We start from the raw sequence: 22253 nt of genomic DNA on the forward strand, positions 1-22253 counted from the left end.
GTCAGTCAGTATGTTTGCACATTCATGACAAACTAAATTTTCTCTACTTTAAACATCAGTGATATAACATATTTAATAAGATAAGTATTTCAAAATGCCATCTTTAGTAGAAAATTTAGCTGATATTAAAAGTTCTGTGGTCACAGAAGTGCCAGCAGGAGCAACTGCTGTTTTAAACTGTGATAGTAATGACTATGCCCATAATTTTATGTTTTGGCTCTTGGATGCACATCCTTTAAAAATTATCGGACCCGATAGTTCTTATGATAATAGAAAATATAAATATGAGGTGTTATCTGGAAAACTGCACATAAATGTAAGCACAATTTTTTATATATATAATACTTGCCATAATCAGCAAAATAATAAGAACATATTTATGTACAAAAGAAATAATAAATTAGTTAAATTTTAATAATTTAAATATACTGGATAATCAGAAGGTAGATGTGGAAACTGATACAGGAGATAGTTTAGGTCATTTCCAACTATTTTTACCCTCTCTATACAGTATGCCCTGAAAAGTTACCATTTAATACAATATATACATTCATACAGTAAATGCTTGAAAAAAATATTTTGCATGTTTAAAATTATTTATAGATTTAAACAGAAACAGTAGAATTTCATGACAAAGTGTCTGCATTGAGTTTTATCACTTAACATGCAGTTCCTGAAAATTTGGGGAAAAGTAGGTAATGGAGTGACCTAACACTAGCTTCCCTCTTATCCAGTTATTCTCAGGATGAAGCTAAAAAAAATAGATATATGTATATTGTATATTTTACATTCTTGGTTATTTTGCATATTTCAGAGTGTATCCCCCAGTGAATCAGGCTATTACAAGTGTTTTTCTAAAAATCTGGATGGTAAGGGTATAACAGTGGGGGAAGTTGAAATGATAGTTCAAGGATCAGCATTCTCTGCAGCTGATGTTATTAAATTGGTTGCTATTATTTTATCAGTTATAATATTAATTGCTTGTGCTGTAATATACCTCCGATTGAGAAAAGAATGGAAAAAATATGATGGGCATGCTGTAGTACCAGGTAGGAATTAAGAATAGTAAATGTATAGTTTTTTATATTAATCATAATATCTTTCAAATGTAAGCCTCTTTTTATACCTTAAAATTTTAAAATTAAAATCTATTCAATACCTATAAAATTAATTTTTTTTTCTAGGTTCCCAAGCAAAGTAGGCAAAAATATTATTACATTAATATTATTTTCACATTATTATAATAATTAATCACAGCTATTGTTGGACAGTTGGATAGCATCTGACTGTAGTTATGGGTTCAATCACCCTTTATTTACTTTCATTTCCTTGTTCTGGCAAGAGAAATTGTGGCCCTCAATTCTACCACTCAACACAAATTGTTTCAAAGTTGTATGGTGATGAATGGTGCAACTTGACAGTAAATTCTCTATGCCTACCCATTTTTCTTACTATATGCAGAAATAAAATTATTGTTGTTAATCAGTAGCAGTTGAAGAAGAAGAGCCTGATGAAATATATAACCGCACTACCACTACTATTCCAACACCTGCACCAGGTCCGAGCAGAAACCAGTCATCTGAACATCTTTTGTATGGAATAGATAACCAAGGGCTAGATACCGATTTTAATTCTGTCTTTGAAAACATACAAATTAAATCACCAAATACTAGTTTACTTTAAATTCCATTAGTGACTAGTTGCCATAATTATAGTATAGTTTAATTTAAAAATTCTAGTTATCCTGTATATGTTATTATTATGTTGTCAAAATATGCAATATGACTATTGATTCAACTCTTTGTAGTTTGTACTAAACTGGATTTACTACATATACTTTGTAATTAATTGTATTACTGTAAATAAAAAATAAATTAAAACAAATGAACATGATTTTATTTTTAATTAACATGTGACATCCTCAACATTTTGTTTATCGGGAGTACTTAAGCTTTCACTAGCAAGTGTTCCTTGTGATAGAGGTGTAGTGTCAAGAGTTTCATCTTCTTCATCTTCACCATTAATTTCCATTTCAAAAACTCTAACTTTTCTCTGTGTATTAGACAGTACAACAGATACTTTTCTAGTGCCTGATACTGCAATTCTAAAACCATCCATTTTATCCAAAATCTTATAAACACTTGTGTCTAATAAAGGTGATAGGTTCTTTTTTTGGATTTTTTCACTGAAGACTAATGATTTTGATTTCATATTAAATTCAGTAGAATTTTCCAATATGACTTTTGTAGGCACTTGCACAAATATTGTAGAATCTTGGTTAGGATGTTTGACCAGTATTGACAAATATTCAAATGAGTAAAACTGCAGGTCTAAAATTGGTAGGTTCTGTTCAGGTAAATCATTTGTATCTCGTAATAAACAAGATGTAAATGAGAATTTACAAGCTGTGGCATTACAAAACCTTTCCTTCACATTAATTGATATAAAATGTATACCTTCAGTAGTATGCTCATCATCTGTGAAAGCCATCATAAATCTCTCCTCATTAGCATCAAATATCTGGGAGTATCTTAGACTTTTACCAGGCAAACTATTATAATTTTCATAACACTTTAAAGTGTACAATACAGAAAAATATTTTGCAACATCTTTATCTCTCACATCAAATATTTTTTCAACTGACTGCTCCAAAAAATTTTGCTGCTGAACCAATGAGAATCTTTTAAAATCCATCATTGAAAAAATCGTGTCATTTTCTCTTAAAAGACATGAATTTTCTTTTAAAAATTTATGCCATGGATTATCATCATCATCTGGCAGTATAGTCAGCTCTTGATCTTGCAAATATTGTCCTAATCTTTCTAGATTAAACTTTACTGGTTTTTCAGATGAATTATCCATGCTTTCTGTTTGTACATTGTCAAAATTGTACAAGAATTCTGCAATATGAGTAAGTTCCTGTTGTGTTATTTTAACTATTTCACTTGATGTTTGTTCATCTAACAGGCGGACTATGACAACGAAAAGCCATCTGAAAAATCCTTTATAATTACGCATGGATACATCTATGACTTGTTGTAATTCAAGGCACTTGTTTAAAAATGCACAAGCAGCTTTTATGGAATCTGTTACTAATTTTTCTTCTAAGCCTAGTACCTGAAATAAGAGTAGTGTGTAAATAATAATGAATTCACAGTTAAGCCAGCATTCTTTTTTATGTTTGTGCAAAACAATGATAAATTATAATTATTTACGATTTTTGATTGTTTTTTACCTTGTATCTATCTGGTATCCTCGTCAAGCCTCTTAATTCTGCAAGGTAATAGGTGAGACTTTGTCCAACAATATTTAATTGTCTTAAGACTAATTTCTGTATTGTAGAATAACTTAGCTCAACTGAGTTACCAAATTTTTTTAAGCCTTTTGCAGTTAATTCTTGAAGCAGAAAAACTTCCAATTCATCTGATGGAACTCCTGAAAATTTTTACATTTATAATTATTCACATAAATAATACAAGGTTAGTGTGGCATAGAGGGACAGTGTCTCATTAGTGGTTTCAATCCCGTCTCAAATGTTCCCACTGAACATTAGTAACAATATTAAAAAAGAAATTCCCAAATCATTTCATTACCACTATACATAAAAGTTACATTTAATATACATTTTTTTTCATAATTAAAATGGATTTTACCCAGCATAAGAAGTTCTAATAAGTCAGCTGATACTGCACCATCAGGAACTGATGAGGCATAATATGCCATTTTTGTATCCATCTCCAACAAAATATGTTCCCATGCTTCAGTTATGGATGTCATAGTTTTATCCAAATGTGTCAACAAATTAATTATTTTACCATGTTTACTTGCAACTGTGAACAGCTCTTCTGAGTATGCCGACAATATACTAGTATTTACAAGTGACAAATGAATGTTATTTGTAGTTTTATCTAAGTATAACACTTGCATTACTGTAAAATCATCAGATAAAGCTATGTCCAATATTTTATATTCTCCACATTCATCCTTTGTTATCTGTGATAAATGTATAGTTCCATAAGGATATCTTCCAAAAACACTCATGTATATATTGCCAGTTCCATATGCAATCATTAGCATATTCAATTGATTTTGATCTACGCTGTCTTCAAAATTTTTCGAGTTATCCTCTACACTTTGACCCTTATAAGTATTACTTGGAGAAGGTGGTTTTGGTAAGAATATGGAAGGATCATCCTGAAATAAACAACAAATTCAAGTAAGAAAAATATAAACACTACAATAAGTAATAAATAATGTTTTTAACATACATAAATATTATAATCAATTGCACTTTCTAAAGTTCCAGATTTTACTGCCCATGTAATACATGGAATTCCATAGTTACTTGCTGAATAGAATTCTTCAGTGACATCAAATGCAAAGTCATATTTATCTAAAACTTCTTTGTTTTCAATATCAACAATGCAAACTGTTCCATTGCTGTATCCTATAGCCAGAGCCTGTAATGCACAATAAAAAAACATTTATAATAATTAGAAAAAATACATATATTTTATAAAAGTATTACTATTCATAATTTCTCTTACCTTTCCATCTGGTCTCCAAGCCATTGAATCAACAGTAATATTTTCTTTTGGTGGCAATAAATTCCAAACTTTTTGCCAATGAAGTCGGTGCACTTGAACTTCACCTAATAACATATTATAAAAAATAATGAATATGTACATTTTTATTTTAATCTTGCATATATATATAAAAAAAATATTGACATTGATAATCGGATTTGATAAATAATATATTGTAACTCCAAAAATGTTCCTGTTTGTATTTTTGCATAATTTAATTTGAATAATATTTTTGTCTGAAATAGGTAAAACTATTACCTTTAAAATTACTTAGAGCCAAAAGGTCTAGTCGATTGCTCCAAACCATTACATCTACTTGATTTGCAACATGTTTTTCTTCCATTTGCCGCATACCGCAGTGAAACATTTTGATAATAAAATAATTAGATACTTTCACTTCAAATTAAAACTAAGGCAATATTTAAAAACTTAATATTAGATGTGCTGATCTGATTTCTTTAAGCTAAATCAAAGTAGAAGTAGGCTATAAAATTTAAACATTTATCTGACTTTTAATAGTGCTGCCAGCTGCCACAAAAATAAGTCATTTTATATAAAAAGGGGTGAATAAAACCACGGGGAGATTAGACACAAAACCAGGACAGGATGTTAATAATCAACTTCGCGCTGTATCCCGCCATAACGTCATAACGTAGGCGAAGTAGGCGACCCCCTACGGTCTCGCGTTCCTGGGTGTTTCGCACCCTGGAGGTGAATGCATCACTTAAAAGTCGCACACACTCACTTGCCATACCAGTAATCAGCCGTCAGCATTGCAACAGCAATTGCGAAATTTAAATAGTTTACAACAAAAAAATATATAATAATTGTATTTTATTTGAATTAAAAAATTTAATAAGTAAATTATAAAATTATTTTCTTCTTTATGGAATTTGAAATAAGAATGAAAATGAAATATTGTATTTTGTAACGACATCTACGGCCTAAATATATCAACTCTGAACCTTTATTAACACATTCTAAGCGATAGATGGCCTTAGTTTCCATACAATATTTTTCCGATTCAAAGTACTTTTTGTACCACCCCCATGCTCTTAATCTCAGACTAGTGAAATTTCGTTTACGGCCGCAAATCGAAGTTCGAGTCCCGTAGGCGACGCCTCTCAAGCAGCCACTTACTGTATGCAATTTCTCAGAGACCGAGTACCCTGAAATCGAACCCTGACCCGAAAGCCCATGTTCGAAAAAAAAAATTACATATACTTAATATGAAACAATCTGAATTAATATTTGTTTTATATTTACTACGTAATAAAAAGTCTTTCAATTCTCATTATAAATATATAATTTTATAATGACTAAAACACAAGAGATATAGTCAATAGAACGCGAATTAGATGGGGTGAATAGAAAAATAGGCTAGGGTTACTACTATTTCAACATAATTTGTAAAAAAATAAGGTTTACCTTTTTGATAATTTTGGTTTGTAAAATAAAACTATATAATAATAATACTTAAGCTCTCATTTATTACAATAAGCTTTTATTAACAAATACGACTGTATCAATTAAGAATAAGAACAAAAAATATATATATTTATAACAATAGACAAATAAATGACAATAACACCGAAGACACATCTTGTACCGCATTATAATATATCCATATTATATTAAAAAAAGTCGTAATGTAAAATGAAAAAAACTTTTGAGATAACAAATATAAAAAAAATAATAAAATCAGTCGAAGTCGAACTTTTGATAAATTATTGTTTATTAGTTTTTCTAGAAATATAGAAAAAAGGAGGCTATTAGGATATTTATTATAACACGTGTTAAAAATTAAAAAAGTGTTATTGTGCAATCAAAATTTAAAAAAAGAAAAACAACAAAAATAAAACTTTCTCTTTTAGTGTGTTTGAATAATCGAAATATACTTTTACTTAAAACTGCTCGTTATCCTCTCCCCAAGCTCTATGTTTTCTATTTCTTGTGTCACACTATTTTTGTGTATGACAATGAAATCATGTTGTTTAAGTCCTGTAGAAAACAAATAATATTAATTTAATTTTACAAGAGACGCAGAAAATTTAGGAAGCATTTCTATTTTTGCAAACCACTTATTAAAAAAGGAAATTGTCTTAAATGTACAGTTAACTATATTATTTAACATCTACCAACATATTTATTGTTAATTAGTGGATTAGTGAAATATAACACATTGTTTTCGGCGTCTCTTGGAAAGTCTAGAAATCGTCATGCCTTAAATCTTAGGCTGTATTATGTACAGATAGATATTCGTGGCTTAGTTCAAAAAGGACAAATATAAATACTTACATAAAATATTACAAATAAGTATAAGTATGAAACGCGGTGCCATTTAATACGCAATGTCTTACAAAACAGAAAATAAATTAATCAGCCCGCACACGTTTAAAACACTCCGTTTACCACTTTTCGCCGAATTCTGGAGGCATTGCGTGTTGAGTGGCGGAACTCGACGCCGCGCTTTGCCTGGAATGGATATAAATATAAATTTAAATAAATATTTTATCTCCCCGAGTGGCGATCGAACCCACAACCAGTCGATTTTACAGTCACTGGACCCAAATGTTTTACAAAAAATATATATATAGGTATATAAAACATTACTCAGTATGGAAGTGAAGACGCGAGCAGCGATTATTCGCTTGTGCCCGGCGAGCGGGGGGCCCTCCCCCAGCAGCACGTCCATCGTCACGCGGCGCTCGGGGCGGGAGCGGATGCAGTTGTATATCTTGTGCATGGTGGCCACCGTGTCCCACTCCTCCCTGTTTATGATGTACTGGTAAGTCAATACATTTTAAGTTGAAGGTAAGCTCTCTTAACTTCGTGTATTGTTCACTTGGGAATATAATAATCATAATTAGGTACAATTTTTAATAAAAAAAACCGGCTTGTTCAATTTCAACCTATCTTTGGAGTTTAAACTATCCTTGAAGTGTATCCTTACCAATAAAAAAAGAATCATCAAATTCGGTTAGCGGGATATTGAGTTATTCGTCCATTTGTCACGCACATACTTAATGCAAATTTAAGCTTATGTGATGTTCTCATGGATACCTTTGTCAAAAAAGGACCAAAGAAACACATAAAATGAGACCACATGGGAAGCACTAGTTTTCAAATAAATAAACTGATCAAAATCGGTTCACCCAGTCAAAAGTTCTGAGAACATTCAAAACACAGTCGAATTAATAACGTTTTTCTGCAGAAGTCGGTTAAAGAGTAAGAAAAATCACATAATATGTAGTGGCCAGTGGCGTAGCTAGGGGGGTGCGAGTGGTGCGGTAAAAAAAAAAGGAAAAGGGGCATCAAAGTCGACGATTACTTTGTTTTTCTTTGTTTTTTTAGACTTTAGACCATTTTAAAGGGCATCAAGTCCCCTAAGCCGCACCGGGCATCAAAAGGAAAGGGGCATCAAAGTCGACGATCACGTTTTTTTTTTTAGAACTCATCAACGTCGACGATCACTTTGTTTTTTTTAGACCTTAGACCATTTTAAAGGGCATCAAATCTCCTAAGCCGCACCGGGCAGCAAATACCCTAGCTACGCCACTGCCATCTACACCTAAATTCAGGGCGGCCGCGACTTGTCGACCGACTATACACTACAATTATCATACAGTTGATGGGAGTCTTCTTAGTGGTAGAGCCCGGCAAGAACTTTTATGAATTATCAGAGGTACGCGCGGAAACTAGCGCAGAATCAGAGAGTATTTTAGATACCGATATAGGCACTACGCTAGTGTACCTTTATGTCACAAAGTGACGCCAAATTCCTCATCGAACATTTTGCAGAAGACTTCATATACTAGGTACATAAAATATTTGTCGGGTTACACTCTCTTTTGAGTGGTCCTAGTCATGAACTGTCTTTCTCATTTGAAGGCGACTGAGGAGCTTACCTAATAAATCTTTCAGAATCAGTCGTCCGTTTCGATTCTCCGAGGGACACTTTAGTTCTGTCTAAACTTCCTAATGGAGTTTCGGAGTGACTATCGTTCCTCCCGTGGATTGGTGATCCAATATCACCGGATATTGAACCACCAATCCAGGACGTCCGTGGGCGTACGTCCACGAAACCAGCCTCTTGCAATATTGCCGTTAGTTGTTGTAAGTCTTCATTCTCTTTAGATGGGATATTTTCTTTGTTTGTTTCTGTAAGTAAGTATATAATATTTTAGGGGCTGTAAGTATCTTAAGCTTTGTGACGATAATCATTGATTATTGAGAGTAAAAGAGAAATGTGAATATATTCTTATAAACAATATTATGTAGCATAAATTTAATAAATCTTTTAAAATATTACCTTTTAGTTTACTCATTTATTAATTAACTATTTAATATAAAAACATACATTTTTCATTAAAAAATAATAATCAACAGACTCACCTTGACTCACGTGATACGACATAATACCACTTGTACGTTGTCTCTTTGCCTGTCATACGATTATTATATTTAAGGAGAGATAATGATTATAATTTTACATAAAATAAAGATTTTTGTGGATTATTTTCTTTACCAGGAAAAGTTGTAGGGACGTATGACGGAAGTAAATAATTTTCAGATTTTTGTACCGCCAAAGAAGTGAGCATTCCATATTAGGTACTGTATTTCTAGGTGGAAGCCAATAATTCGAATGTTTGCGGGAAATAGAATGAATAATAAATACCTGACTGTATTGTCTGTATTAACTACAAAACTTTATTATTTTCACTACTAATATTATTAGTTATTTTCTATATGGGTAGTAATTAAATGTTATGCTATTTGATTTACGTCCATATTTTGTTTATGAATTGGTACATCCAAAAATGAAACAAGGCAATATGATAATAACTTTAACTAATAAAATTAATTGTTTACCTATTTGTTATAAATGGGAATGTCAATTATCAATCGAGGCCGTCGTGGCGCATGGGCACAAGGATGTGACTGTAACGCGATGGTTGGGGGTTCGATCCCCCTCGAGGAAAAGAAATGTTTACTTAAATTTATATTTCCGGTTCTTCGCTCTGGTATCGAGGCAAAAAGCATGGTGAGTTCCGCCACTCAACACGCAATGCCTCCAGAACTCGCCGGAAAGTGGGGAACGGAGTGTATTAAGCACTATGTTCCCTCGCCTACCCTGCTGTATGCGGGATACAGCGTGAAGCTGTTTTTTAATTCAATTATCAATAAACTACAAGATTCGGCGACACCAGTTGGCAGCACCTTCGTTGTGCACGTTCTCTATAATTTATTTAATTTATTATAGGTGCAACTCACCGATTTGTCCAATTCGCTTACACGTTTTATTTGATGAGATTCGGTTAATATGTGTTGTGTTGGCATCTCTAATGTCTCTAGTTGTATTTCTTTTGATATGTTACTTTGTCTCAAAACCTCTGTTTCAATGTCCATGGCAATGTCTAATGATTTATCAACAGGTTCGATTTCTTCATCTATTTTTTCGAGCTCTAAACAGGTGTGAGGTGGTCTAGACATTCTTCTTGCTAATGGTACCTATTATTATTTATAATTATGGTAGGTATAATAATTATAAGTTATAATAATGGTAGTATTATTACTTATAATTATTCACTTTTCTGATGAATCGGGAATGCAAATGTTAAAATAGACTTTTCAAAATTATAATTCTTATTTAATTTCAATTTAATTAGTTAAGACGGTAGTTTTTTTCATTTTAGGTATACGCTTTCATTTACTTTCATAGATTAGCTGGAATTCTGGGACCACACTAGCGGGAAATGTCTCTAATTAATGCGATGTCGTTTGACATTAGGAGATAACTCAAGTGGTTGTACATCAACACTAGAGACGGTACATAAGCACTATGGCTATTGAGTGAAGAAACGAAAAATACATGTTTCTAAGCATAATAATAATAAAAAATTTACACTCATCAAATCATAGTAGCACTGTCAACATCCATCATGCTTGAAATTATAAATAGAATAATTATTGAACATTAACACCAATTTTATCACCAATGAGCGTTCACGTTGACTGTTGCAAGTGTAGCCACTCACTTTATTGCATGAAAAAGGAATGTAATATTTGTTGCGATGATAGGCATTCTCCGTAATGTGGCCCTAGCAGAAGAAATTTCTATTTTCTAATCATAGATAAAACCACCATTGTCAATTTAATTTCTAAATTTGTTTTTAAGTGGCATAAACAATATGTAGAGGCCGTCATGGTATAGTAAGAGAACGTTTGACTGTAAGCGCAATGGTTTTGGGTACGAACCCCACTCGGAGCAATGATTATTGTTGCTAAGTTCCGCCACTTAACATACAACAGACTGTGCTTTGAATGGAGCTAATATTTTTAAAGAATATATAACCTCTAACAGTGATGTGTGTGCCGGTGCCAGTCGTGACGAGTGCAGGGCGCGCGCATACAATCCGCGGAAGCGTGCCCCGTGCGCCCTCGACGACGCACTTAACAGCGGCGGCGTCGGGAGCACTGGCGACACTACGTCGCTGGAGCTATCCTATACAAAAGACACATTAAACTCTACAATCGATATATTCATATTTGGATATTTGAATATTTTTATTTGATATTATACATTTCTAGAAACCATTTAAAATGTGTAGGTATAATAGTATTACTTAAATTAAGTTTCAAACCTTAATGTTTTCATAAATAGGGTAAACATTAAGTCCACTGACCTCTTAAACAGATTGTTTCTAACTAGAACTATATAGTCGATCCAACTATGAAAATTTGCTAATAAACTCTATAAAGTAAAACTAATATATTTACAATTTTGTAATTAATGACCATAAATACAAATAAATAATATAAAAAAACCACATAATTACCTTACAACGTAACTCCATCCTACTTTGCTCGATTTGCAAACGGATGGAATTTGATGAAAGTGGAGGTTTTTTATCAATTATTAGTTTATTTTTTAGTTTCTTCTTCGATATTGGTTCCAATTCTTAAAACATAATAACACTTTCACAAATTTGGAAATAAAAATGATAATGTATTTCAATATTGGAATTTTTTTAACTAAAATTATTAAGTAATACCCTCATTTACGATGGATTTAAAATTTTAAATGAAGGGAACGCTGTAACGGTAGAAAAAAATATTTAAAATATTAGAATACCTTCAAACTAAGCTTGGAACTTCCAAATGCTGTTTATTGTTTTCCTAAGGTTGGTAATAGTTTTGCCAAACTATCTATAGTTTTAATCTAAAAAAGCCCATGCGATCGATGGAACTATCGATAGTTTCGATACTATCTATTCAATCGATACTATCGATTATATTATCGATAGTCTTTCTATCGGACAACTATCGACAGAATATCGATAGCCTATCGATAGTCCACTATCGATCGGCAACACTAGTTGGTAACACTGACTGAATGACATCTGTCCAAATCTGAGTAAATGTGTTCTGTGCATCTGTCTACTATCGAACACCAAAGTACCAAACCAACGACTGAACGAATAAAATTACAGGTTTTGGTGGTGAATAACATTTCTCAATAACTTTGAGGTTCTATTTATTGCATTAAATGATGGCCTCGCCTTTAGAACAATTTGTTAATAATGTTAGAACAACTTCTTCAGCAGGTAAATAAATATATATATTTGTTTATTCTATATGTTTAAGATCTTACACATCAAGCTTTAAATTTATGTTTTAGGCAATTTTCGTGAACTTTGCGATATTATCGGCAAATCAGATGAAGTGTTACAACGGAACAGTGCCCATCTTAATACGGTTTTGGAGACATTGGACATTCAACAACATTCTCTGGGTGTATTAGCAGTTCTTGTTGCTAAATTTTCTCTCCCACAAGTAACTGTTCTAGTAATGTAATTAACCATACCTTTTAAATGAATCTATATAATATCTCTATTCTCTTTTAGGGAAATATAGATTTTGATAGATCTACTATGTTCCAAGAAGTTCATGAGTTCATAACCAATTGTAATGGAGAACAAGTACGATTCTGTCCTGAGTTGTGTAAGTTACGGTTGATATATAAATAATTATTTTCTGCAGAGATTATACATAGATATATAATATAATAAAACATGGTCTATAATTACAGATGCTGATTTATGTCATTTATTAACAGAACATCTCGTTGAACTCAAGCAACCAATTCGAGGAATTGAAATTTTAAAAAAAGCTATTAGAAAAATTCAACTGTTTGATTCTCAACTAACATCAATTCATGCAGATTTGTGTCAATTATGTCTTTTGTCAAAGTGTATGAAGCCAGTGCTAGAATTTTTGGAAACAGATGTTACAAGTATTGGCTCAGAGGTAGGTCCATAGAAATATCTTTTAACTTTACACTAGACTTTACACTTCCACCTATAGCAGGGTAGGCACTGGGAATCTAGTATTAAAAGGATACATAATATAATATTAAATTAATTTTATTATGGTAGTTCTTTATGTTAATCTAATCTTGCTTTGTTCATATTTATTATTTTAAAATTAAATAACAATTATTATATACATAAGGCTGGTTTGGTTCCAATTTGGGAAACAAGTTTTTGTTTTCCTTGCTCTATTAATACAACAAAGCATGGTGTCTAGTTCTGCCACTATATATGCAATATTTCAATTTTTTTTTCGAAAATTTTGTGTTATGTGAGAAATAGTGCATCCCTAATGCTGTTACTATTGCCTAGCCTGTTATATGTGGAATACATTGTGAAAATTAAAGATGCACATAAGTAAATGTTTAAAAATTGCTCTGATAAAACAATTCATTTATTTCAGCTTGGTGGTGTAAATGACTCAAAGCATTTCCTGTTATATTATTATTATGGAGGGATGATCTACACGGCCATGAAAAATTATGATAGAGCATTATATTTTTTTGAAGTTGTTGTTACTGTTCCTGCTTTGGTTGTTTCTCATATTATGTTGGAAGCATATAAAAAATATATTTTAGTGTCATTAATTTTACATGGAAAGGTATAATTATAATTAATATTAAGTATTTTGTCAGCTTCATGCTTTATATATGTTATATTGTATAATTCAGAAATAATTAAGTGAATATGGATGCTAGCGAGGTCCAAACTGTAACTAAAACTATCATATATCTGAAATAAAATATCTATAACTGTGTAAAGATTATACATGACACATACTTATTTAAGCAGTGTTCTTAATTATATTTTAGATATTACCCATGCCAAAGTACACATCACAAGTTGTTTGTCGCTTCCTCAAGCCATTGTCTGTTGCCTACCATGAGCTGGCTTCATCTCAACATGCTGCCATAAAGCACAGAGAGACATTTGTAAGAGACAAAAATATGGGACTGGTAAATCAGGTATATATTAAAATTTAAGCTATTCATATACTTGTGTCATTTGTTTATCAGAGTGAGGAATTAAAAATATTTTATTCCCCAGAGTGAGTACCGATACCACAACAGTCGCATTTACAATGGCATGGTTGTACCTCTGCGCCACAACAACCTCACATATTACTATATTTTTAAAAATAATACTTATTTCGTAAATAATATACTTATTTTACTTATAGGTGTTGAGTTCCATGTACAAGAAGAATATTCAAAGACTGACAAAGACATTCTTAACTCTTTCATTAAGTGATGTAGCATCCAGAGTTCAGTTGTCTGGTCCTGCACAAGCTGAAACATATATCCTTAATATGGTATGTTTCTGTATAGAATTTTTTGGCTTCATGCTGTATTCCGTATATAGTGCGAGAAAGCTTAACATAAAATTAAGACATTAAATTTTCCATTTTCTGGCAAATTGTGTATTGAGTGGTGGAACTCAAAGCAATCTTATTACCAGAGTGAATAAAAATTGACGGACTACAGATGTGCCACAACTTTATATATAAAAATATGAAAACTATATCTAAAACCCCAATATAATTTTTAATGCTATTGACTATATAAAAAAATATGAATATTTAGCTTGTTGTGATCTAAAAATTGTATTTTTTAAAAGGTAATTGTTTTGAGCATTATTGCTAAACATACATAAAAATTACAATTGTTTTATATTTAAAATCAAAAACAATTTATGTGCCTGATAAAGTGGTAATGCTCAAAACATATATTAACTTAATAAAATTATATTAAATATAAAGCTATATTACATTTATATGTTAACAGATAGAAGAAGGTGAAATTTATGCTATGATTAATCAAAAAGATGGCATGGTCGTTTTTCTTGATAGTCCAGAAAAATATGCATCTCCAGAGACTTTGTGTGTGTTAGAACAACAAATGGCGGCTTGCACTAAGCTTCACCAATACATACAGGAAATGGATGAGCAGATACAAGTTAATACTCAAGTGTGTATCATTCAAGTAGTCTTAATTTTAAAGTTATATAATTAAGTCACTTCTTTTATTTATAGACAAACAAACAACGTCTTTAATAAACGAGACAAAAAACGTCTTTAATAAACTACTACTGAGTAGTCTGAATTTTTACAATTGTGAAAATAGATTTGTATTTGTTACTATGTAAAATAAAATATATTTAATAAAAAAAAAATTACATCATGAAAAACAAAAACCGAATTTAAGAGATTTACACTCAAAGCTAACAATATATAAATTTTATTTGTAGTAGAGGTACTGTACTGTATGTACACTAGTGTATGTTAAGACACACATTCTTTAATTTGAAAGCATTTTCTATTGAGTGGCACTTTGTCTTTTTATCAAAGTGAGGAAATGAAAATAATTTATTTTCATGAGTACATTGGAAATCAAACCCACAACATTCGCGTTTTAAGAAAGATGCTGCACCACATCAACCTCAATTTATTATTGTTATTGAATTTAACAGCAATTTAATAATTTATTTTATTATTTCAGTATGTGAAAAAATCTGTAGGAAGTCATGATGAAGATATGCCTGCTACAAGTCAAAATTCAAAAACTACTTACACAATGTAATATACTTTAATATCTCCTTAAATATAAGTTATTAGATACCCATTAAAAATAATACCATAAAACACCACTCTTTATTTTCCCACCATAAATATAAACTTATAAAAAGTTTAATAAAACAAAAAGCATTAGCCATTCTTAAAAATATTTAACAATTTTGATTAAATCATTGATATTATTTAAACATATTCATAAAAAGCTTATTTAGCAATTTCATTTAAAAATATGTATCATTTAAATAGCTTCATGTACAGCCTCTGTAAATGCTGTCATGCTATCCAATGGTGTTTGTGGTGTTATACCATGACCCAAATTAGCAATGTATCGAAGTTTACCAAACTTTTGCACCATTTCCGTTGTTAAAGCTCTGATTTCATCCTGCAAACATTTTTTTTTAATTTATGTTGTATCTCACACGTAACAGGGTAGGTGGAGGGAACCTGGGAACCTAGTGTTACTTCACTCCATTCTAAATTAAGACTTCCATTCCCCACTTTCCTTCTTGAGGCATTTCATGTTAAGTAGCAGAATTGAGTTCTATTACTTAACATGCCAAATTTTGCCTTGTTACCAGAGCATGGAAATGAAAATATTTAATTTCATCACATGGGAATTGAAGCTACAACCTTTGGTTTACCGTCGCACGTTAGTGCCCCTGCGCCCTGACAGTTTCAATATTAAATTATTATTAGAAAACATATAAAAAAAAGTACATGAACTTTCTCGTTCTGGTAAGACAACAAGTAGCATTGAGTCCTACCATTCTATAAGAAATACTACTACTAAGAACTGCTACTACTGCCATTCCATAAGAGGTGTCTCAAATTTGAGCAGAAAACAGTATTTTAACATTAGGCTCTTTCTGCCTACCCTGCAGTGTGTTAAGCTGAAAGAAACAGCTTCAACTGTGTTTACTTACAGGTGTTTTATATAAATCTTGAGGATCTAGGTTTCCTTGTAAAGTAATATGATTTCCAACAATTTTTCTAGCCTCAACAGGATCTACAGTCCAATCTAAACCTATTGTTTCATAACCCATTTGTGCTTGTATGTCTAAAGAATGTCCTCCTCCTTTTGCAAATATTGTCTAAAATTTAAAAAATTACACAATTAGTTACTAAGATATTTTTAATATGTCATTTATGTATCTTTTCTGTAATTGTCTATATAGAATCATTATTGCATTTAAAATTTGACATAATGGCAAGTTACTATGTGAAAATATTTAAAAAAATCTCCTGTAAAACTTTATATTTTTCGATTATGCTAAAACTGTACTAAAAGCTCCATATGCTCAATTATTGTTTAAATCTTTCATATTTTACTATTTACATGAAAATTTTACATTTTTTATATATATGCATTAAGTGAATATTCAATACAAACCATAGGTACTTCTTCCAAATTATTTGCTTGTAATGCGTCTCTCACTTTTGATCTAATATCTTTTAAGTATGGCACAGAAAACTCTATAAATTGATCCCTTGTAAGATGGTCTGCACTTGATTCAAATACTTGTAATAATTGAGCACCACTCTCAACCTAGACACAATTATTACCTATTATAATAGCAACATATATAATAATGTGTTAATTTATTTTAAAATAATAAATTATAACAATTTCTTAAAAAATATATATTATATGCAGGTGTAACACGATCAACAGATCAATGGTTGTCTATGGGTACCTCAGTACATGTATCAAAAAATAAGGTTTAACCATAATATATTCACCAAGGCTATGTTTTGCAATAGAACAGCATTTGATTGTAAACATGATAATTATTGGTTCAATTTCCACTTGCGGGAATCAATTATTTTTATTTCCCTATTTAAAAGCAGAAAGCCCAGTTTTCTGTTGTGGAGTGTTGGTTGGTAAAATGGATGCTAAGATCCTGACAGTTTTGATACTAGAATCTGTCTGCTTATTCTGCTACATGCAATATCGAGCATGAAGTTAAAGAAAAAAAAAGCAACAATATAATACCTGCATAACCAAATAGTTTACTATGACTCTAGTCAACAATTTTAGTAGTTTGTGAACATCTTTAGGAAATTTTGATAACCATTCTTTGGTTTTAGCCATAGTTTTACTGCCTCCTCCTTCTACCATATAACCCAAAAGTGTGAACTAAAAATAAATCAATTATTATTTAATAGAATATTTATATATTTTACTTCTGGAATCTAAAATGCCTTAATTTACGATATGCATTAATAGGGAACTTACTGGTGCTCCTGTAAATCCAATTAATGGCACTTTACCATCAATTTTGTGTCTCGTCAGAGTTATGGCATCTCCAACATATTTAAGCCTAGATATAGCTCCTTCTTCTTTGAGATCATCAATTTCTGTAATGTCCTGAAGTGGTTTAGGAAATACAGGACCCTGAAATTAGAAACATAATGATTAAAGTTGAGAACTATAAATGACAGAATTAACTTTTCTTTAATATTAGGTTGTAAGTTAACAATAATTATACTTAGAATTATTAATAAAACTTACCACTCCAGGGTGCATTTCAACAGTCATACCAAGAGCCTGTGGAATAACTAATATATCACTGAATATAATAGAAGCATCTAAATGCTCATAACGTCTCAAGGGTTGAAGTGTTACTTCACAGGCAAGCTCTGGTGTCCTACACACTGTAAAAAAGTCATGTTTCGCTCTTACAGCTTGAAATTCTGGCAAATAACGTCCTGCTTGGCGCATCACCCATACTGGAACTTTATCAACTTCTTTTCCACATGCTGCTTTTAATAATCTATCATTTTTTAATGGTGGAAAATTCTGAAAAGTTTTTTAACAATTTTTATATCTTTAATATACTAAAAGAAAGAAATTAGGATTTTTATAGATAAGCTAACTTTTATACCTTATTTGTGTAATCCATGATTACGTTTTTCAAGTGACCAAAATTGGATATTTTTGTTTATATTGTGTTTTATAGAACTTTATATTATGTAATTAATTATGAAATAAATACAAATTGGAAACTCAGCGTTACCGGTGAAATATTGAGAAAATAAAATATAAATGTCAAATTAGTAAATTTGTCAAATCATAAACTGTCATTTCACGTTTCTGTTTACGGCACGATGGAAAGTAACATACAGAAATAAAATTAGTATGAACAAAAATGAAATTAAATTTAATGTAGGTGTGGGATATTTTCATTTTTTTTATATATTTTCTAGTATGCACTGTAAGGCTTGTTCATAATTAAATTATTATAATTTTCTTGGTCTGCTAACTATAACTTGTACTGTTTGTCAGTTAACGACACAAAACATAATTATATTCCAATATTGACACCTAAATTTTTGCAGCATGATAACATATAAAAATAATTCTGAATATGAATTCCCAACACAATATCGTTCGGAAACAGATTATGTATTTACATTATTTTTAATTATTTCTATTGCAAAAACATAATTTATTCTCTAGTTTTATGGAATTTTCCAAGTACGCTCAATATCATTCGAGGATTTAAAGCGCTTGCAAAAATCTATTTGAAGGATAAAGATTGTTTTAAACTTTAATGTGAATTTGATGGCGTATCAATCATTTATATATCATGTCATCTTAATGATTTACCTACATTATTAGATACAAGTGCATTTTTGTATAGGTATATAGATAAATATCATATTTGTTTTAATAAAAAAAAATATAAACGTAAGTGATCCAAGCCGATATAAAAATAAAAAAAAAATAGATTGGGACGCTAACTAAGTATACAAAGTTTGCGAGGACGCGTCTACCTGCCGCTGCATTTCTATCAAAATATAAAAAACACAAATGAGAGGGGTCCACTATAGTTTTTGTCGGGTGAGCGACACACTGCGACCTAGCTATATGAAGGTTTTTTTTGTCAAACCCTTATCCCAGTTGCCTAATAAAGTTTATTCGCTGTAAATGAACAATGTTATAACTTACTTTTCATATAAATTATACGTTATGTATATACAAAGTTTGATTTCTATAAAAGTTATTGATACAACATAAAATAATTAGAATAAAAAAATAGCACTAATTTTGAAGGAATAATTGTGGTATAATGTTTTTATTAAGATATAAGATACGTAAGAGGCCAGTCGTGGCGTAGGGGCACAGGTGTCAGACTATAAACATAACAGATTGTGGATTCGATTCCCACTTTCCACAAAGAAATAAAAAGGATACCTGTCCATGTGTATTACGTACCTATGTAGGTACATCTTTATATAAACATATGTATTCTATATATTATCATTATTGATATGAAATCTTCTAAATACTATCTAAATGTAATAGATAGGCTTTTATTTTTTAAATAACACCGTTTCAAAAAGCGAGTTGCAATGTTGTTACTCTCAATAAAATGTAGCTATACAAGTGAATAGCAACACATCGAGACACAGGTGCCGCTGTGACTTGTGCATTCTTTGTCGCTATATGATCCCCTCGTATACTTGGATCTACTTCAGCTATTTTGTGCATAAATAGGGAATATTTTAATATTTATAGTGCAGTGGAACAGCGAATGAGTAAAAACGAGATGTTCGTGGGTACGATCTCTATTCGTAGGTATGGTATTCAAATTTATTACCATGCTCTGAAAAGACAAAGCGTTAAGTTCCGCATCTTAAAAATAAATAGCAAATTTGAGTGGAAAGCGGAGAGCAGAGCACTTGCCTATAATTAGATATCATCATGCCAATCGCGAAAAGCTGAAGTGAGAGCTGAAAAGGTCATAACTTTCTATCTATCTATCTATAATAATTTATGTTACAGTTGGTACTCCTTAAATAAGTAACTAAGTAAGTATATACGCACTTCTTTTACGTATAAAAAGAAAAATCACTGGCTGGTCGTCGATTTAATATATTTTTTAATTTTAAATAGATTATTGTTTTATCAAAAACTATAATAAAAATAACAGTAGTGTGGGAACATTTCTTTTGTTCCAAATTGGAAGAGAAACAATATATTACACGCTATAATTTAGACAGGCCCGTTATATCTGCAAAAAACTGTGTATGTTTTTTTATCGAAGAATTCCCAGTAATGGTTCGCATATCTGCGATTCCCTTTTTTTTGTATTTTAGTTTTTATACGCCGTTATCGAAGTTCGGTGGGCGCAGTAGGGGTGATTTAGACGCTAAATGAGATTAAGCAAAATCGAACATGAAAAAGTTGAGAAAATTTTTGCAAGTCATTTAAGCTTATTCAGATTTATATGAAACATGGCTTTCATTCTGCCCACTTCTTTAAACTAATACAAAATATTCTATGAATTTAATATGTACTGTGTACCTATATTTAGTTAAACTTATATAAAACATATTATATTGGATTCTATTAAAGAGAATCTAACAAAAACAGCTAATTTTATTTTAATTTTAAATATTTACCTAATAAAATACTTAGGTATTATGCGCTTTAAGCACCATCGATATAAGTTTTATTGTTTCTATATATCAAGAGGTTTAATACCATCACATTTTTTATTGAGCAAACTATGGAAAAATTCTATTTTATAAGGGTTTCAGGTCAACACCCCAAAAAATGGTGTGCAAAAACTTTGTCCAAACTCGTTGACCCTTGATTTAGTTCGTGAGATAATGTAGTCTGCGACCTGCGAACTACGTCTAAAAGCTTTATCAACTAGCAGCACGAACATTTTTATATTAGCTAAGTAAGTACTTTTTTAGTTCATATGCTTTATATAAAGTTGAAATATTTTGCAAATACTTATCTTATAAGAAATAAGACGATTGCTGATAAGTATAGCAAAAACCTTTAAATTGTGTATAAGGGTTTCTTTACTAAGACAAATTATACTTATTTTAATAAAATGTATAGGGAAATTTTGAACTAACGTATGTACTTAGTTCTTTTGGTAAAAATGTAGGCGAAAATAGTACTTATACTTATATGGTCATCATATGATAACGTCAATATAGGTAGAATTACATGAACAATAGTTGAATTATATCAGCTTCACGCTGTATCCCGCACACAGCAGGGTAGGCAGAGGGAACCTAGTGTTAAGACACTCCGTTCCCCACTTTCTGCCGAATTCTGGAGGCTTTGTGTGTTAAGTGGCAGGACTCAACGCCGCGCTTTGCTTCGACACCAGAGCGAAGAAATGGAAATATAAACGTAAATTAATATTTCACTTCCTCGAGTGGGGATCGAATCCACAACCGTCGCGTTACAGTCACACCCTTATGCCGGTGCGCCACGACGGTCTCCGCCTCTGCCGGCCTGAATAATATAAGTTGTTATTTTTTATTAATAAAAAATTGTTGTATTTAGTATTAGTAGAAAATATTAGGACAAAAAAACATTTTGTTTATTTTGACACCTTTAAATACTATATGGGATAGATAGAGCTACGAATCTAAGAATTAAACCCATAACCGTAATGGACTTCTGATACCTCTCCACTGCGTCACGATGGCGTCAGAAGCATATAATATGTATGTAGTAAATATTCATCAAAAAAGTAATCTTTAATGATAGCTCGGCTCGGAAGGTGCATGCAAGCAATAGCGAACAATTGTCACTAATGCAGGGCTCAATTTATTTACGAGACAGCGGCTAGGGGCGTGCAAGGACATAGTTATACGTCAATAATGGAATAGCTAATTTACTTAAAAAAAAAAAATATTTTTCATCGAATACTTTAAAACCAATGCTTTGTAAACATTTTGAGAAAAAAA

The 22253-nt window shown here is 31.2% G+C and overlaps 5 protein-coding genes across 7 annotated transcripts; 2 read left to right on the plus strand and 3 right to left on the minus strand.

The window, feature by feature from the left end:
- The first annotated feature begins 32 nt into the window (after positions 1 to 32).
- On the plus strand, positions 33 to 1888 carry LOC146530024 (uncharacterized). Of its 2 annotated transcripts, none has more exons than XM_085200159.1 (3): positions 33 to 316; positions 815 to 1049; positions 1487 to 1888. In XM_085200159.1, exons 1-3 carry the CDS (start codon positions 95 to 97, stop codon positions 1681 to 1683), a joined length of 654 nt encoding a protein of 217 aa, XP_085056285.1. In that variant the 5' UTR covers positions 33 to 94; the 3' UTR covers positions 1684 to 1888. The 2 variants fall into 2 exon arrangements, with proteins under 2 accessions (XP_085056285.1, XP_085056286.1); XM_085200160.1 differs by having other exon boundaries at positions 1490 to 1888.
- APC4 (anaphase-promoting complex subunit 4) lies at positions 1875 to 5126 on the minus strand. Its single transcript, XM_085200158.1, has 6 exons — positions 4845 to 5126; positions 4548 to 4651; positions 4269 to 4460; positions 3654 to 4194; positions 3236 to 3435; positions 1875 to 3117 (listed from the first exon to the last, which is right to left on the minus strand). The coding sequence occupies exons 1-6, from the start codon at positions 4951 to 4953 to the stop codon at positions 1906 to 1908; spliced, it is 2358 nt and encodes a 785-aa protein (XP_085056284.1). The 5' UTR covers positions 4954 to 5126; the 3' UTR covers positions 1875 to 1905.
- A 927-nt stretch (positions 5127 to 6053) lies between these two features.
- On the minus strand, positions 6054 to 11851 carry LOC146530026 (uncharacterized). Of its 2 annotated transcripts, XM_085201234.1 has the most exons (8): positions 11722 to 11851; positions 11426 to 11547; positions 10942 to 11091; positions 9861 to 10097; positions 8982 to 9030; positions 8495 to 8747; positions 7200 to 7357; positions 6054 to 6587 (listed from the first exon to the last, which is right to left on the minus strand). In XM_085201234.1, the coding sequence occupies exons 2-8, from the start codon at positions 11441 to 11443 to the stop codon at positions 6487 to 6489; spliced, it is 966 nt and encodes a 321-aa protein (XP_085057360.1). In that variant the 5' UTR covers positions 11444 to 11547; positions 11722 to 11851; the 3' UTR covers positions 6054 to 6486. The 2 variants fall into 2 exon arrangements, with proteins under 2 accessions (XP_085057360.1, XP_085057359.1); XM_085201233.1 differs by lacking the exon at positions 11722 to 11851 and having other exon boundaries at positions 11426 to 11595.
- Positions 11852 to 11994: 143 nt separating this feature from the next.
- Positions 11995 to 15599, plus strand: CSN3 (COP9 signalosome subunit 3). The gene is made up of 9 exons (XM_085201231.1): positions 11995 to 12193; positions 12268 to 12422; positions 12494 to 12590; positions 12679 to 12896; positions 13362 to 13559; positions 13771 to 13923; positions 14139 to 14270; positions 14743 to 14925; positions 15457 to 15599. The coding sequence occupies exons 1-9, from the start codon at positions 12136 to 12138 to the stop codon at positions 15535 to 15537; spliced, it is 1275 nt and encodes a 424-aa protein (XP_085057357.1). The 5' UTR covers positions 11995 to 12135; the 3' UTR covers positions 15538 to 15599.
- Positions 15525 to 18574, minus strand: Urod (uroporphyrinogen decarboxylase). The gene is made up of 7 exons (XM_085201232.1): positions 18416 to 18574; positions 18043 to 18330; positions 17767 to 17925; positions 17524 to 17667; positions 16921 to 17076; positions 16454 to 16621; positions 15525 to 15912 (listed from the first exon to the last, which is right to left on the minus strand). Exons 1-7 carry the CDS (start codon positions 18431 to 18433, stop codon positions 15769 to 15771), a joined length of 1077 nt encoding a protein of 358 aa, XP_085057358.1. The 5' UTR covers positions 18434 to 18574; the 3' UTR covers positions 15525 to 15768.
- Between the last annotated feature and the right edge of the window lie 3679 nt (positions 18575 to 22253).

The sequence above is a fragment of the Heliconius melpomene genome, chromosome 17 (assembly GCF_056956725.1).
Source record: "Heliconius melpomene rosina isolate 202511_hmr_F chromosome 17, ASM5695672v1, whole genome shotgun sequence".
Taxonomy (NCBI): Eukaryota; Metazoa; Arthropoda; class Insecta; order Lepidoptera; family Nymphalidae; genus Heliconius; species Heliconius melpomene.